Source organism: Pelodiscus sinensis, chromosome 13 (assembly GCF_052426305.1).
Source record: "Pelodiscus sinensis isolate ZL-2025 chromosome 13, ASM5242630v1, whole genome shotgun sequence".
In the NCBI taxonomy this organism is placed as follows: Eukaryota; Metazoa; Chordata; order Testudines; family Trionychidae; genus Pelodiscus; species Pelodiscus sinensis.
This window is the reverse complement of record NC_143064.1, coordinates 24,878,876-24,896,200: the sequence shown is the minus strand read 5'-3', so window position 1 is coordinate 24,896,200 and position 17,325 is coordinate 24,878,876. Positions and strand designations below refer to the sequence as shown.

The 17,325-nt window shown below is 43.2% G+C and overlaps 2 protein-coding genes across 10 annotated transcripts in view; one reads left to right on the top strand and one right to left on the bottom strand.

Moving 5' to 3' along the window:
• Window positions 1-7,229, top strand: part of LOC102462394 (uncharacterized) — a 37,374-nt gene extending 30,145 nt beyond the window's left edge. The window contains exons 14-16 of the mRNA XM_006136236.3: window positions 223-415; window positions 3,072-3,230; window positions 6,251-7,229. Of these exons, the coding sequence (XP_006136298.2) occupies window positions 223-415; window positions 3,072-3,230; window positions 6,251-6,383 (485 nt within the window). The 3' untranslated portion in view covers window positions 6,384-7,229. The remainder of the gene's footprint in view (window positions 1-222; window positions 416-3,071; window positions 3,231-6,250) is intronic.
• Window positions 7,230-15,907: 8,678 nt separating this feature from the next.
• Window positions 15,908-17,325, bottom strand: part of LOC102448049 (ligand of Numb protein X 2-like) — a 55,024-nt gene continuing 53,606 nt past the window's right edge. For all 9 annotated transcript variants that reach the window (XM_075940861.2, XM_075940864.2, XM_075940858.2 and 6 more), the window contains one exon: window positions 15,908-16,885. In XM_075940861.2, coding sequence (XP_075796976.2) covers window positions 16,750-16,885 — 136 coding nt within the window. In that variant the 3' untranslated portion in view covers window positions 15,908-16,749. The remainder of the gene's footprint in view (window positions 16,886-17,325) is intronic.

The window sequence follows — 17,325 nt, the reverse complement described above, 5'->3', positions numbered from 1 at the left end:
GGGTTGGTGCTTATTCAGAGGGAGGAGAATTACTTCCTGATCTAGCAGTCCCTCTAAATAGAGCACTTGTGTGTTCCTGGTCCCGTCCCAGACCTGACCTAGGCTAAACCTGCCTAGGTTGTAGGGTCTGACAAAATTGCAACCTAATATGGCCTGGTTGAACCAGCATAAGGGGCGGTACTAACCCTTCAGACAAGTGAAGGTTCTACTCTCTCACTGCAGATTCTGGTTTCATCAGCTACCCTCCTATCTCTACGTCTCACACGCCCTGGGTGACGACAGTGGATAAGGGCACGAGCAGCTCCAGCAGCAGCCACTGGGAGTACTCTGGCTCAAGGCGCGGGAGAGAGAGGGAGCGGGAAAGGGAAAGAGAGCGAGACAGAGACCGAACTCCAACCACCAGTGAATACAACAAGTAAGCGCTGTAATCCACGTGACACTGCCATGGGAAGGGGAGGGGTTCTGTCAGATGAGACCATGGAAATTATTGCCCATCATACCACTCTTACAGTTGTCTTGCAGTGATGGTGTTGCAATCAATTTCCTTCCCTGTTGCAAGGACTCAGTGCTCACATATGGCCTCCAGGTTGTGCTGGGAGGAGACAGCATTGATTGGTAGCTAGAGCGCACAAACAAGAGATGGGACAGCTGGGTGGTTCTTGGCTGTTATGTTATGCAGCCACATAATCTCTCTGCCTCTGTTTTTCTGCCTGTAAAACAGGGCTAATAACATTATATGCTCACCTTTTGTATAGCTTCAAGATGAATAGTTGTAAAGTTTCTAAAATGTAACAATTTGGAAGAGAAACTGCCCTTTTTGTGGCATCCCATGGTCTGAAAGCTTACGGGGTAAGGAGCGCTGTTCACCTTGAACACGGCATGTAGTGTAAACCCTTAATGACAATGGGCATTTCTGTGGAGACTGCCACCTTGCTGGGAATCACTGTGGTTTATGGGGACATTAGGGACGTGAGAGGTCAGCAGAGGAAGCTGTGAAGCAGTGACACAGGAAAGACTGGACAATTGTGATTCCTTCAATGCATTTGCTTTGCACTCTTCATCATAGGACTTGGCTTGTGACAACAGCAACATCAAGACTGTTAATATTGTTACAAGCATTCCTCTCAGCAGTGCCAGTAGTCGATGAAAACATTGCTAAAATAGATGTCTATTCCTGGCATAGAATGCTGTTTGCTCTGGGAACTTCCAGGCCATTGAGCTGAGCAAACAAGGTAGCTTCTTGTAACAAAGCACTCTTTTAAAAGGTTTAGAGCATTTTTGGAAGGTCATCAGGCAAGGAAGGAATGAGGGTGTTAACATACTGGAATTTATAAGGCTTCTGTAACTCCAGGGACAAGGATCATGTGATCTGTTTAGCACTCCAAGCATTGTGCTAACATTTTTAGTTGCTGTAGAGTATGTTGACATCTAGCAAGTGAAATTGTATTTACCAGGTAGGGCAAGTTAGAGTAATTCAAGCCTCTTTGATGCAATAGTTCCCAGAACACATCTTTTTTTTGAGTGTTTGGACGTTTTCTTTAACTTGAGGCTGTTTCATTCTTGTTTCCAATGATGGGACTTGGGATTTCTTCGGCTTAGTATTCCCCATTTTTATGGGGAAGATGAGCTATAAGACAAGGCAGACAGAAGAGAGTGGGAACTGCAGAATCTCTCAATTTTCTATATGCAGTTTTATATAGAAAAAGGTGAGATGTTTAGGCTGGAGGGAGGGTGCAGACCATCAGACCAAGAGGTCTCTGTGTGCATTATACGTTCTTCCTGCGTGCATGTATTTGCGTGTTTATATATTGTTGTTTGTATGCATAATTCAATAAAAACAGGCTCAGGTGAAGTGGCAGATGCTCTGTGATTCGTGTGATGTTAAAATAGCCTGAAGAGTGACAAGGATAACATTTCTGGTAAGGATGTTAAATTTAGATCAATCAACTAATTGAGTAGTCGATGTAATTTGCATCGACTATTTGATTTGTTGATAAGGGCACCTCTGCTTCTGAAAGAGCCAGCAGGACTTCAAAGGCAAAGCATGGTCTCAAACAGTCCCCCACTGGCTCCATGCTCCCTGCTTTTGAAATGTACAAGAGAACCAGGAGGGCTCTCTTACATTTCAAAAGCAAAGCACCGCTGGGAGAGCAGGGTCAGCTCTCCCCAGGCTTCCCACAGTGCTTCTGCTTTTGAAATGTAGCAAGAGCTCTGCTGTCAAAGGCAGAAGCAGCACCAGTTCCCCGCTGTGCCCCTTTTCCCCACAGAAACAGGACTGGGTGAATTGGATTTTAAGATGGCTCCCCTCAACACTGGACCTGCCCCCCTCCCACCTTGCTGCCTCTCTGATAGAGGCAGCAAGCAGGAGATAAGGGAGCGAGTAGTTGAGTCACTAGTCGACTAACTGATAAGTATTTGCTTATTGGATAATCAGCTAGTCGCTACATCCCTAGTTTCTGATCCACTTGGTCATTTCCTTCTAGTTTATGGAAAATCTAGAGCAAGATTGACCAGTAGTGACAGGGCATGTCACAAATGTGTCCCAGAAAGACTGCCAGGACCTCTGCCCCCATCCACATGTAAGAATGTTCCTTAAACTCTTATATATCCTTATAGAATGAACTGGTTCAGTGTTTCCTATTTAGGCTGAAGTCTCCTACATCTTATGTAGAAGGGGTTAGTGTGTTGTGGGAGAGCTGTGGATGGGAATAGGAAACTATTATTTCTTTGCTTATTATTAAGAAATTTGCATTACAGTTGCATGAATGTTTGTTCAAATGTGTGTTTTGTATCTGAACTCCACTAAGCTCATGGACTTGCAAGGGTTTTTCTTTTCAAATATCTGTTCTGCTTGTGCTAGTGGAAAATTCCAGATTAAGTCAACATCGTACTTTACCAAGGGGTGTTATTTCCCTTGGGATGCTGGGGTTATAGATCCCTAGAGGCTGTAAGTGGAGGAGGCCTTCTGAGACCCTAGAATTTTACAGGCTCTGTGAACATAGCTCATGTATTAGAAGCTTCCCTGCTTCACTGTATGTATGCCTTCCTCCCCCTTCCCTCTCCCCCCACAGTGATGATGAGCGATATCGCTACTACAGTCGAGAGCGAAGCTATGATTTTGAGCGGGATTACCGCAGAAGTAGAGATCGGAGCAGAGAGCGGGAGGATCGCCACCGGGAGCGCAGGCACAGAGAGAAGGAGGAGAGCAGTAAACATAAGTCTTCAAGACGGTAAGTTTCTGTGTTGGGGGAGCAGGATGTTTAAGTGGAAGTGGATCTTGGCTCAGGACAGAGGTTGGAATATCTACAGTCCACTGTGACATTGTTCAATATCTGATGCTTCAGAGGAAGGCAAAATCCCCATCAGTAAATGCATTTGGCCAGGGATTCAGAGCCATCCATGGTAGAGGGAGGGTTGTTTTGTATTTCTATGTGTTCATGTTGTACATACTAGTAGAGCAAGGCTAGCTGTGGGGATCTGGCAGAGTGCCATTTGTAGTCCCCCACATTGGTTCCCAGCAAGGATATTGCTGGCCATGGACTCTGCACCAGGAAATTCCAACTTCCCATGAAAAGCAAATGTCAGACTCAAGAGGAAGGGAGAACTCAGCTGAGCTCTGCTAAAACAATGGACCTGTCTGCTGCAAGATGCCTGTCTCTCAGTATGTCTTTTTCCCTCTCCTCCACATGGAGATAGTGCTCCTCTCATAAAGACATCACCGTTGGAGTAGATCAGGATGTTTGTGGATCTTGGCTCCTTCAGAGCAAAGTGAACATTACTCCTTGAACGAATCTTTCCCAAAATAGCACTCCCATCAACCAAATAGCCAGCCTAAACTTTAGTCCAGCCTCCGACTTCTGTATTAATATGCGTCAGAATTCTAGGAGCTGCTCCGATACCACAGCAATGAGCATCTTGTTAACAAAGGAGGTAGATTTTTTCCACCTAAGGGCATGTCTGCATCTTACTTTGACTGACCTCCAACAATCACAGTAGTTACTGTGGTAGCTCATGTCCACACTGCCCTCTTTGTGTTCATGGTGGTGCCCTCCCCAGGAGTGCTGCCACTGACATAATAGGTCGGTATGTGGTGAGAGCCTGGGCTCTTGGCTCTGATATTTGTATCTCTGCCCCCTCAAGACACTCTACTGCTTCCAGGCTTCCATCTGGGAGTTGAGACCTTGGTGGTAAGTAGGTTGTAGCTGGAGCCCTCCATCTGCCCTAGGGTGGCAGGTGGAGCTTTGAATGACTTTCTTGTCATTTGTGAAAGTCAACCAACAGCTGATGTAAATATCGCAGGGTCTGTAGAGACCCTGCATTACCCTAACTCCACTGACATAAGCCTTACACCTCTCATGGAGGTGGAGATATGGAGAGGGAGAAAGGTCAGTGTACATACTACATCCTAAATTAGGTTGACACAGGCTGCCTTATGCTGACCTAACTGTAGACCAGGCCTTAATGTTTTAGGCTGGTTCTCTGCAGGAGAGACCATGCCTTCTCTTCATGTAATTGATGCACTTGCTTTTGAAAGTTGTATTAGAAAAACCTAGCTGGAAACTGGAGGCAAAACCCTATTCTCATCTTTCAGGATGCACAGGAATTTCAGTAAGAGGTATTGACTGTTCTCTTGCAGTAAAGGAAGGGTTAAAATCACACCAAAGGGCGAGGGCCACAATGAAAACAAGATGGAAAACAAATGGAAGTAGTGCTATTTTAATAACAAAACTGGTACCCAGGAGATTTGTTGTAGTAGAAATACAGGAAATCACAGGCAGCATCGACTTGGCTGAAACATTGCCAAAAGCGATTAGAGTGCTTAGATAAGGAATTAGCTATAGAATGCCAGATGGAATTGACACATTTAAATGGATTTTCCTCATGCTCTCAAACAGAAGTAGAATCCGTTTCTGGGACTGCCACGGATATGTTAGGTGACTTTGGACAGGGGATCTCTCCTGTCTCCCAGGGTGCTGGGAGGCATAACTCCCTGTGCAAGAAATGCTGTGAGCAACTTTGTGGGAAGATATTAAGTTATCAATGTTCCAAAATTGGCTTCATTTTATGATGATGAAAACTTGGTGAAAGCAGATTAGAAACGGGCTTGCAGCCTTGTGATTTGTACATAGGGTGTCAGTATTCAGCAAGAGGTGCGCCTCCACCACTGGGCTTGAGTGCCAGTTGTAATAAGAATGTACTATACATACTTTGTATACACGGTGAATACATCCATGTGATAGATCCATTGGGAGTTACTTGTCTGCACTTCCCCTTACACAAAACTGCTGCATTGGTTTGTCCATCCTTAACCCCCAGAGCAAGTGCAGTGCTCATTTTCTCTTTTTCAAAACAAAGCCTGGCAGAGAGACCTTACACATTTGGGAAGCAGGAGAGACCCTTTCCACATGGTCCCGTGGCCTGACACCTAAGACGGGGGAAAGTTCAGTCCATGTCCAACCTTATCAGAGGTAGAATTAGGCTGTTTGTCCTGCGAGGAAGTCAGCAGTTCCCCCTGCCAGTCTTTCCAGCCTGGGTAAGTCTGAAAGGATTCTATATAGAAAAATTAGTGTTGGTAAATTTTCAGCAGTCTATCAAATTTATTTTTGTTCTCTCCCTCACACCCTTTACCTAGCCTGCATTCCCTGCACTCCTGATATTTTTGGAACCTGACTTTTACAGTGGAAGGGTTGCCAAAAATAGGCCTAGTAAAATTCCTATACCTATTCTACAGCAGTCTGTCAATATTCCCTCTAATCTTTTCCATCCATGTGCAAAATTTAAATTTTTCTATATGCACCCAGGCAAGTACAAATGTACCACCAGTAGGAAAAAAAACAAACTTTGCTGTGAGTGCTCTGTTAATCAGCTGGGCAGCATGTGACTCTCTCCTGAGATGTGCCATGCAAGTGCACAACATACAGGGAACACTGGTTTCTGTCCAACATGTGGCATGTACAGCTGATATAATGGTGTGCCATTGCAGAAGTTTATCAGCATCCACTTGGGCCAACCTGCATAATTCCCTTGTAGTTTTGATGTTTAAGAGTACCAAGAGTGTCCCAAGTGAGTTTTGATGAAACCTTTCCACGGCATCATCATGTTCCCTCTGTAGAGTCTGTTATATTCATTCTAGGTCACAAATGTCTCATCCTTGTTAGCAGCTTTTGGCATAGGTACAATTGGACCACTATGGCAGTTGGTCATACTGACACTTGATTCTGGTTTCTCTACCTGTTCCCCCTCATTGCAGTAAGCAGCACGAGAGCGAAGAGGGCGAAAGCCACCGGCGCCACAAGCACAAAAAGAACAAGCGCAACAAAGAGGAAAAGGAGGCCAGTGATGAGGGCGTCGCAGAGGGAGATGAACAAGATGCTAAGGAGTAATGGCCCCCCCTGCTATCCAGTAGGAGGGACTTGCTCCTTTGCAAGCTGTGTGGCATCTAACTATTTTCCAAGGGAAGCGGAGATGATTCTGATGGTCAAGTATTAAAATGCAACGTGACAGCTCAAGCCTTAAGGCTGAACACACAGTTAAACTTGGATATGAGACAAAGTATGGCAGTAACCGCATATACAGCAAGAACTATTCTTCTTGTAAACGTCCCTAGGAGAACGTCACTGTATCGGATCCTATGGTTTCTGATGAAAGACAGCTTCAGCTGAAACGAACATATTTAGATAGAGGTTTTTTGCGCAGCCATCATTCCTTTTTTTAAAAAGTAGGACAGTAACTGCAACTTGAACTTTATTGTCCAAAGAAAAGTGTGATTTAGGTCCTCTACGTGCCAGCTTAGAATCTGGCTTCTGTTAGTGAAAGTCTCATCCCCCAAATCTTTCTTCATAGTTGCAAAAGTATCTATCATTTGTCCATGGAAGGATTGTCAGCATGTGGAAAGGAACTACTTTAGGGGTTGCCATTGGAACTTGCTTTGGTCTAATGGCTTTTTAGGAGGTAGGGTATTCAGAGACTTCAAAACCCAGCTTTTTAACCCATTGCAAATGTAGTTCTACCACGTTACACCTGTAAATGGAAAGTCACATTTGGTGGAAGACTGGTGAGAGCACGATTTTCTTTTTAAATTTTGGATTGTTTTGTAACCATTGAGATGAATAACACTTTAACGAACATGAATCCCCAACCAGCAGTTTGACATTGTTGGGTTTACTTATTTATATTCATCAGCAGTACATCTGTGCAATACATTTCCGTGCCAGCCCCCCCCCCCCCCCCCAATCTCAAAATAAATGCAAACAAATTCCATGCGCTGTTTGATTTAGGGTTGGGGGTCTTTGATTTATTTTTTTAAACAATCTTCAGTGGAAAACGGGGGTTTGTTGTGTATTCCAGGTTCTTAAAACAGAATACTGCACTTGTGTGTGTGAATCCACAACTATTTCATTTTAAATATCTTCCATGTATATGAATGATATTTAAAAATGTCTTAAATCCTTCCCCAAAATAAGATGGTTTGAAATTTTACATTTTTGTACTGTAGTCATGCAAGTCTGAGTGTTGTGTGAAGCTTACAACCTTTGAAACTTGAGCCAGTATAGCATGATGCTATCAGTTTGTATGCTATGACACTGCATTTGATGGGTCATTAACTACAAAACCTGTGGGGAGCAGAATAAAGGCAATTTTTTGTAAATGTGGTTTTCAAAAAATATCCATTGTCTTTAAGCAACAGAAGTGCATTCGGAAGGCACAAGCAGAAGAAAAAACAGACCAGAGTTCAATGTATTTACTCCCCTTTTCAATGCTTAGTGCTGCCCTGCCTAACTTTAACAGAACAATTTAATCTGGTGATGAGATTGATGGAGTATTTTATATTACTCAATAGGAATTAGCTGTTGTGGTGACATCTGCAAAGAGGCCAGACTGGCAGACCAGACATTGTAGGAAAAGCTGTGTAAGGGTCACTTTGCTGGCAGTGCTCTGGCTCCAGAGCAAGAGAATAGAAAATAAGTTCATTAGGCAACTTTTGTGAGTACTAAAGTCGGGCGGGGTGGGGGGGGAAGCCATACCAAGAACACTTGTTAATGGCAGAGAGTGGGTAAAAGGTATTCAGCATTTGCCCAGTACATACAATGCACTGAAGTTTGTCATTTAGTAGGACTTCAAAATTTTAGATTTGCAACCAGTCTTCACTGTGAATATACAGTATTGCAAAGGTGGAGGTGGTTGCCTTCAAGAAGAGTGTCTCTTACATAGGGCCTGTCAGTTTTTTTTCACTTTCTATCTGGTCCCCCTCTCAGACCCACTTTCAACTAAAGGAACAGGACAGAGCAGAGCAATGGGAGTCATTCACATGCCAGCCTCTCCCAAAGAAATGTTTAATGCTTTACAACTGGTGGGTGGAGTGGGAGATATGCTATTGACAAACTACCATGCAGCTCAACAGTCTCAGAAGAAATGCCAGTGAGTGACTAGAGATTTATGGTATGTCTACAGTGCAGCTACCAGTATATGTCCCCAGTATGTGCTAGCTTTGCTCAAGCTAGTGCAATAAAATAGGTGACATGGATAGAATCATAGAACACTAGACCTGGAAGGGTCCTCGAGAAATCCTCAAATCCAGTCCCTTACCCTTAGAGCAGGCCCAAGCACCATTTAGATCATCCCTGATGGATGTCTGTCTAACCTGCTCTTAAATATCTCTAGTAATAGAGATTCCACAACCTCACTAGGCAACGTATTCTAGTGTTTAACCACCTTGACAGTTAGGAAGTTTTTCCTAATGTCCAGCCTAAACCTCCCTTGCTGCAGTTTAAGCCCATTGCTTCTTGTCCTAGCTGCAGAGACCAAGGAGAATAATTTTTCTCCCTCCTCGTGACACCTTTTAAGATACTTGAAAACTGCTATCATGCCCCTCCCGCCCCAGTCTTCCTCCTTTTCAAACTAAACAAGCCCAATTCTTTCAGTCTTCCTTCCGTAGATCATATTTTCTAGACTTTTTAATCATTCTTGTTGCTCTTCTCTGGACCCTCTCCAATTTCTCCCCATCTTTCTTAAAATGTGGTGCCCAGAACTGGACATACTACTTCAACTGAGGTCTAATCAGCGCAGAGTAGAGTGGAAGAATGTCATCTTGTGTCTTGCTCACAAAACTCCTGTTTTGATGCAGAATCATGTGGGTTTTTTTTTTTTTGTGCAATAGTATCACATTGTTGGCTCTCATTTAGCTTGTGGTCCGCTATGACCCCTAGATCCCATTCTGCAGTACTCCTTCCTACAGTCACTTCCCATTCTGTATGTGTGAAACTGATTGTTCCTTCCTAAGTGGAGTATTTTGCATTTGTCCTCATTAAACTTCATCCTACTCACCTCAAACCATTTCTCTACTTTGTCCAGATCATTTTGAATTTTGACCCTATCCCCCAAAGCATTTGCAGATAATACCAATCTGGAAGGGGTTGCAAACTTAAGTGTATTCTATGCCCTCATCAAAATTGTTGAAGATATTGAACAGAACTGATCCCAAAACAGACCCCTACAGAACCCCACTTGTTACATCCTTCCATCATGATTGTGAACCATTAATAACTACTCTGAGTGGTTATCCAGCAAGTTATGCACTCACTTTATAGTAGCCCATCTGAGTTGTATTTACCTAGTTTATCAAGTTCATGTGAGACTGTATCAAATCCCTTACTAAAATCTTCTCCCTTACCCATAAGACTCAATATTCTATGAAAGAAAGCGATCAGATTTTGACATGATTTGTTCTTTACAAATCCATCCTGGCTGTCACCTATCACTTTATTTTCTTCGAGATATTTGCAGATGAATTCCTTAATAAATTCCTGATTTTACTTGCTCCATTATCTTCCCTGGCACAGAAGTTAAACTTGTCTGTAGTTTCCTGAGTTCTTATTTCCCTTTAATAGATGGGCACTATATTTGCCCTTTTCCTGTCTTCCATGATTTTTCAAGGATGATAGGTAAAGGCTCAGATACCTCCTCTGTCAGCTCGTGTATTCTAGGATGCATTTCAGCAGGCCCTGGTGACTTGCAGACATCTAACTTTTCTAAGTAATGTTTAACTTTTATCTAAATCTACCCTATTTCTACTAGCATTCACTATGTTAGGCATTCCTTCATCAGATGTCTTGAAGACTGAAACAAAGACATTAAGCACCTCTACCATTTCCTCTTACTCTTTCTCCCTCGTCACTGAGCAATGGGCCTACCCTGCCATTGGTCTTCCTCTTGCTTCAATATATTTATAGAATGTTGTCTTGTTACCCTTTGTCTCTTGCTCGTTTGAGCTTGTTTTGCACCTTTGCTTTTCTAATCTTGCCCCTGCATACCTGTTCGCTTATTCATCCTTTGTAATTTGACCAACTTTCCACTTTTTATGACTCCATTTCGATGTGGCATAAGTTAGCCACCTGAGTTTGGACTGAAGGGAGCCAGGTAGACTTAGCAGGATGAGAGCAGTTACTCTCCAGCCACTGTCTATGCCACAACATTCACATTATTTCTAGAACGTGAAGTTGTTGTGCTAGGCTGGGAGGCTCAATTCCACCAGCTGGGTAGACATACCAAAATAGTCTGCACAGTTCATTTAAACTAGTATAATGTTGTTGCATTTATCCATGATTTTACCTTTAGTTGCCTCCTAGTTCCCCCCCTTCCCACAACATACAGGACACTGAATGGAGGCTTAGGGAGAAAATGGGGGTAAAAGGTGATAACCTATGCCAACCCTTATACTGGAAAAAGTAAATACAGAGCATGTCCCTACTTAGGCAAAATTTCTCCTCCATGCCTATTGTACTACTGTATCCTGCACTCATTGATTTGGCTCCATGGGGAAGAGGGTGTGGAATCTCATGAACAACACTTACTGCTCTAACTTCCACTTGCACCCTAGATAGTAGCATGTTTCTCCAGAGAATGCCCAATTCATCACCTCACCATTATCTGCAGCTGTAATATAGAGGAGACTGTTGGCCTATGGCTTGAAGAAAGACACTGATCTTCTCTCCCCTAGGTTAATATCGGGGGGAAAAAAATCTTTGCAGAATTCCAACTCCTGGCTAAAGTAATTCATAACTACTTCACTCAAGTGTGTGCATCTTGTGTATTTGCCTGTTATCCAGAGTGGGTCAGCATCTGCCATTGTTGCACACTCAACAGGTTGAAAACCATTTTGCATAAAATCTTCATTACTCAAAACCTTGACTAGTTTTAGTTCAAAATAATGTGAAAAACTGGTGTAAAGTGATTCTAGCTGCATCTATACACTGAGGAGATGAACTTAATTTGGAAACAGACATTTTGCCAAAGCTCTCATCAGGTTATTGAAAGTAAACAAGCTTGCCTTGCTTAAAGGAAAGCTTTAGAAGTTAATGCAGAGCCAGGATTGATTTGGAAAAGCATTAAATAGTTCTGTCTCAGACTCTGGAACCTCTGGTAAATCATTTAGTATGTGCTTCAGGTCATATCCCTGTAAAATAGGGGTACAGGCAGTCCCCGGATTACATACAAGATAGGGATTGTAGGTTCTTAAGTTGAATTTGTACGTAAGTTGGAACTGGCGTCCAGATTCAGCCACTGCTGAAACTGATCAGTGGCTGACTACAGGAAGCTGGAGGCAGAGTTGCTCTGCCCTGGGCTCCCTGGAATTAGCCGCTGATCAGTTTCAGCAGCAGCTGAATCTGGATGCCTAGGACAGAGCAGCTGGGGCGCTGCTGGGTTGGTCCAGTAGCGCCGAGTAGCAGTGCTGAGTGACCAACCCGGCAGTGCCCCAGCTGCTCTACCACAGGTGTTGGCGAGAAAAGCCTGGTCTGCTGGGGGTTGGTGGGGGGGGGTGCACTAGCTGTGCCCCCCCTCCCCCAGCAGACCAGGGAGAAGTGGGCGGCGGGACCACCAAGATGCGCCGCGGTCCCGCTGCCTGCATCCTCCATGGCTTTGCTCCGTGTCTCCCTGGTCTGCTGGGAGATGCGGAGCAGCTTTTCTCGCTCCGGAGGATGCGGGCGGCAGGCCCACGGCGCATCTGGGCAGTCCCACTGCCCACGCCCTCCGGGGCGAGAAAAGCCCTGTTCGTAAGTACAGATCCGACATAAGTCGGATCCGCGTAACCCGGGGACTGCCTGTAATAGTGAGGGTGGTGGTAAAAGCCTGAAGCACTTGAATAGCTTACCAAGGACACCCTTAGTTAAATACTATTCTGATTTGAAAGTGTTACACTCTTCGTATTTACTAATATAAATCACTGAAGAGGTTCAGGTCAGAACCAGGTACCTAGCTTCAGCTAGAGCAGCTCTGACAGATGCAATATATAAACCATGTCCAATCCTTAGCCAGCAGAAGGAAAGCCCTGTCTTGATCGAGAACAGAAGGACTGTTGGGCTACATCTATACTGCAAAGCTATTTAAGGATACTGGAGTATCCCAAAATAGCTATCCAACATTTTAACAGCAAACCCATTATTTTGGGCTTGCTATTCCAATGTCCCTGTAAACCTCATTCCAGAGGAGTGATTTTTCAGAATAGCAGGTTATTTTGCAATTTATAAAAGCTATTTAATAAGATGCAATTTGTGTAGCTCAAATTGCATATTTCAAACTACAGTGCAGTGTAGACATTGCCTTGGAGTAATAGCCACTACTGGTCAGGCATTCCATTTTCAGACCCTCAGATAAGAACACTAACCCTATTTTCTAGTGATTTTAGAATAAAGGCATCAAAGCAATTCAACGTTTATTAAGATTTTTATATTCTTGTGCCAATGCAAACAATATGCAATTAAGATTTATTGGTGATTCTGAAGGCACCTTGAAATAAGATGAAGCAATGGTAAAAATCACTCTGCCTTTGGCAGCATCCCCTTCATTTAAAAACATGCCACCACCCCAGCAGCCTGGCTGTTAAATGTTAGAACAGCAACAGACACTGCCCTAAGTTATTATTAGACTCTGAATTATTATACTTATTGGTTAGTGTTGGGATGCACCCAATTCACCATACCCACACACACGTGAAAAACATTTCTATTAATAATAGAAATTTACAGAGGCAAAGAAAGAAAAATGCTGCTTGATAAGTCAGATTGAAGGATATTTACTTTGTATATCTTGACATCAATTTTGTTAAAGCTTTAATATATTAATTTTTAAATCAATGTTAACTCTGATCCCTTCATAACTGCCTGCAACTGAAACTTTAAGCATTTTTTATTTAAACCTGTAATTCTGCACAGTGAATTTAAAAACTGGTTTTAAAAGGTTTAAACAGTTGTCAGTTACAAACTGGAATTCAGCCAAGCCTCATAGTAATCTCTGATTTAACAAGACATCTGCACTTTGTATTTTCCAAGGTTCTGCTTACGTATCTCTGCATGGATAAGACAAAAAACCCACATGCCTGAAGTTCTGCATTTCCTTCATTCTGGATAGCATTAAATTGTGCTAGGTTATTTTTTTCCAGCAGGCTGAGTGAATTTTTACTCTAGCTATTGAACATATCAGGAAAAAGAGACCTAGCAGTCCAAGTGGCCTAGAAAAACTGCAGTCCAAATCCATACCACTGTTCTATCAATTGAAGAAAGGGGTGCATAATGCATCACAGAAGCTTTAAGAAACAGATCCTGAACTATTGGCTGTTAGTGGGCTTTCAGTGTCCTTACATAAAACCTTAGGCTGCATCTAGACTGGCATGACTTGGTGCAAATACGTTTAACGGAAAAGTTTTTCCGTTAAGTATTTGCGCAAGAGCGCGTCTACACTGGCACGGATGCTTTTGCACAAAATACATCTTTTGCGCAAAAGCATCCATGCCAGCGTAGGCGCTCTCTTGCGCAAGAAAGCTCCAATAGCCATTTTAGCCATCGGGCTTTCTTGCGCAAGAAATTAACTTGGCTATCTACACTGGCCCTCTTGCGCAAGAATACTTGTGCAAGAGGGCTTATCCCTGAGCGGGAGCGTCAGAGTATTTGCGCAAGAACCACTGATTTTTGTACAGTACAAAGTCAGTGTTCTTGCGCAAATACGGCCAGTGTAGACTGGCAGCAAAATTTTGCATAAAAGCAGCCGCTTTTGCGCAAAATCTTGCCAGTCTAGATGCAGTCTTAGATAAAAGCAATATACGTTGCTGGGTGTGCAATAAGGATGTTAAGGACTAGTCACCTAGTTGACTATCCAATAAGCAAATGCTTATCGGACACTTATGTTAACTAATCGCTTTCACCACCCACCCTTTTGTGCCTCTATCAGAAATAGGTAGCAAAGGAGGGGGGACAGGAAGGGGTACTTCAAAGCAGCAGTGCTGCATGGGGTATGGACTTCGTGTGGCACTGCCACTTTGAAATGCCATGGCGGTGTTTCAAAGGAGCAGTGCCACCCAGCAGATCCCAGGCTCTGTGCAGCATGACCCCTTTGAAACACGGTAGTGCTGTATGGAGCCCAGGGCCAGCTGGGGACTCCCTAGCTGACCCCGGGGCATTTCCACAGAACCGGGGATCAGCTGGGGAGTCCCCTGCTGATCTCAGGCTCTATGCAGGTGCTTCTGCTTTCAAATGCACAAGAGCCCCTGCTGGAGACTCCTATGCATTTCAAAGCTGGCCTACTGCATTCAGCCCAGGGCCAGCCGGAAATCTCACTGACTCTGGGCTCCATGTGGGTGCTTTTGCTTTGAAATGCACCAGAGCCCCGGGGTTCACGTCAAAGTGCGTGGAGCCCGGAGTCAGTGGGACTTCCTGCCAGCTTTGAAATGCACAAGAGCCCCCAGTGGGGCTCTTGTACATTTCCAAGGGGAAAGTGGAAGTGCCTATTGACTAGTCCAGTGGTGCACAACCTTTTTTCAACCATGACCTCCATGGCAGGGCCTGGCTGCTGGCGGCCATGCAGCGCTTAGATCCGGGCAGCCAGAGGCTGGGCCTGGCTGTTGGTAGACATCTGCTACTCCCTTGGGGGTGGCAACCCACAGCTTGCGCACCACTGGACTAGTCAATCTATATTTAACATCCTTAGCATGTAAATGACTGATCTAATAAGGAACAGAACTCAGATGTGCTCTAACAGCTAACTTATAGCTCTTGTAGGGCTCCACTTAAGAGGATGGGAGCTACTCCATTATGTTAATAAAAATTAAAAAAAAAATCAAGTTCTCATTGTTACAAAGGGGCAATGTAAGAAATAAGAAACCTGAGCAGAAATTAAAGGAAGTTCAACAGAAACCCTTCAATCATTTCTACTACATATTAGAATTAAATGTATAGAAAATAGATCATGGAAATAACTACTGTATTCTGGATTTTCAGTGTCCAAAAGCCAGAATAGCTTTACATCTTGGGCTTTAAAATTCTACTCGGTAGTTAGGCTTGGAAGGATTTGATTGAATAAATGTCCATGCATGATGAAAATCACTGACATGCAAACTGACAGAATTTCCAGTGATAACTAATATACAGATAAGCAGTATTTTTCTTTCTTGGCTTGAGAACTTTAGTGTACAGACTCAGTTTCAGACCCTGGGGTCACATGAGGAGTGTTAAATGGTCCCTGGGGGTAGGAACCCAGCAAGGTTGTATAGGATATTCTTGGTGCATTTTGACGTATCAGGTTCATTGTGTTTGAACAGTTCATATGTTCTTTAAAATTTCACTGTCTACTGTCTTTAAATAATTATATGCTCTCTCCCTAATTTCCTGCAATTGAAAATTGAAGGATTAAAAAAATTCTTAAACATCTTACCTGTTGAAATTATGAAAAAAGTAGTTTTGTCAAGCTTAACTATACTACTCAAAGATGACAAACCAAAGTGGATACTGTCCTTTTAGTAGCAGTTAATTTCACAGTGGCTGAGGGTAGTATAATGTGGCCATATCATTCTACCCCCATTCTGCTGGGTGGGAGGGAAAAATGGTAAACAGAAGAGGCGAAAGCTATGGCTTTCAGACTACCAGCAAACTATGCATAAAAGCAATGAGGTTACTTCCCTGGAATAGTCGTTTTTTGGGAATAGGTGGGCCTGTTATGTTCACAGCCCATTTCTACATGGTAAAAAATGGTTTTAGGAAAGTTACAAGGCAAGGAGAATAGAGCTGAGAATGGTGGGTTTTAAACTTTATCCCTAACAATTCATTTAACCTGCATTAGAAGTAAGGATTTCTGCACTAGCTAACAATGCTTTAGTGTGAACAGGGATTTTTAATTGGCTAGAAGCATGAACACCATTAGTAATGAAACATTTTTTCCATCTAGGTATTTAGTTTTGTTAGTGGTGTGTTTAAAAAAAAAAAAAAATACAAAATGACAAATCCAAGAAACACCAGCCAGGCAGAGACTCTTGACCAGTTTATGAAACTTTGCTCTTATTTTACGAGATTAGATAGGTTTCAATTACAATGAGTGGTTAGGGCAGGACTGAAATAGGACTCACAGGAAAAGAAGAGACTGGCTCAAAGTAGAGATGCATGATTCATACAGGACCACTGGAAAAATAGTTGTCCCCACAACTGTTTAAAACTCTTTATGATGAAGCTAGTGAAAGAATTGCTCCAGTTTGCTACAATGTTGATCTAAAATTTAGCTCTATCAACAAGTTCTATTTGCCTTCAGCGAGTTCTGGAAATGTTTTCTTCAAATAGGAAGTGAAAGCCAACTATACAGTGCTCATCATCCACCAAGAGTCCAGGATTTCCTTACTATACCTGCCACATCTATAGCTATCCCATCAATCTAATGTGCATTGGGTCTCTCAGAGGCTCATAAATCAAGTAAACATAGATTTGGCTTTGATGTTTACACAAGACTTCCAGGCCAAGACACCACTGTAAGAGTAACTTTGTTCTTCTGTTCTTTCAGCATGGGAATTAGCTCAGAGTTGCTCATTCCTACAGCAGTTAGTCCATTCACTGCCACTATTTCATCTCCGCACCTAATAAAGGAAGAGGAAACTGTTGTCAGGATACAACCCAAACTCCCATTATCAGTCTTACAGAGACACAGTGACCCTGAATGATCAAGGTCCCATTATGCAAGGCAACATACAAACACGAGACAGTACTTCAGCGTTTACAATCCAGATCAATGGGACACAAAGGGGGGAGGTGTAAGGGCAAGGATGGCTTGCAAAGCTCATGTTAGTGCCATCCTTTGCTTTCTTTTTATTTTTTGAGGTGGAGAGGTTGGGAGGGGATTAGTGTAACAGATCTAGGAAGCCAGAGGGGACAGGAGAAGAGGCTTAAGTCAAGTGAATGAGGGAAGGGTGGTTAGAGTTCAAGAAAAGAGTCTGTCAGCCCAGAGGAAGACAATCTAGAGAGGAAAACTGTAAAAGGCAGAGATGGGCATGGATGGTATAATCTGTCCAAAGGTCCC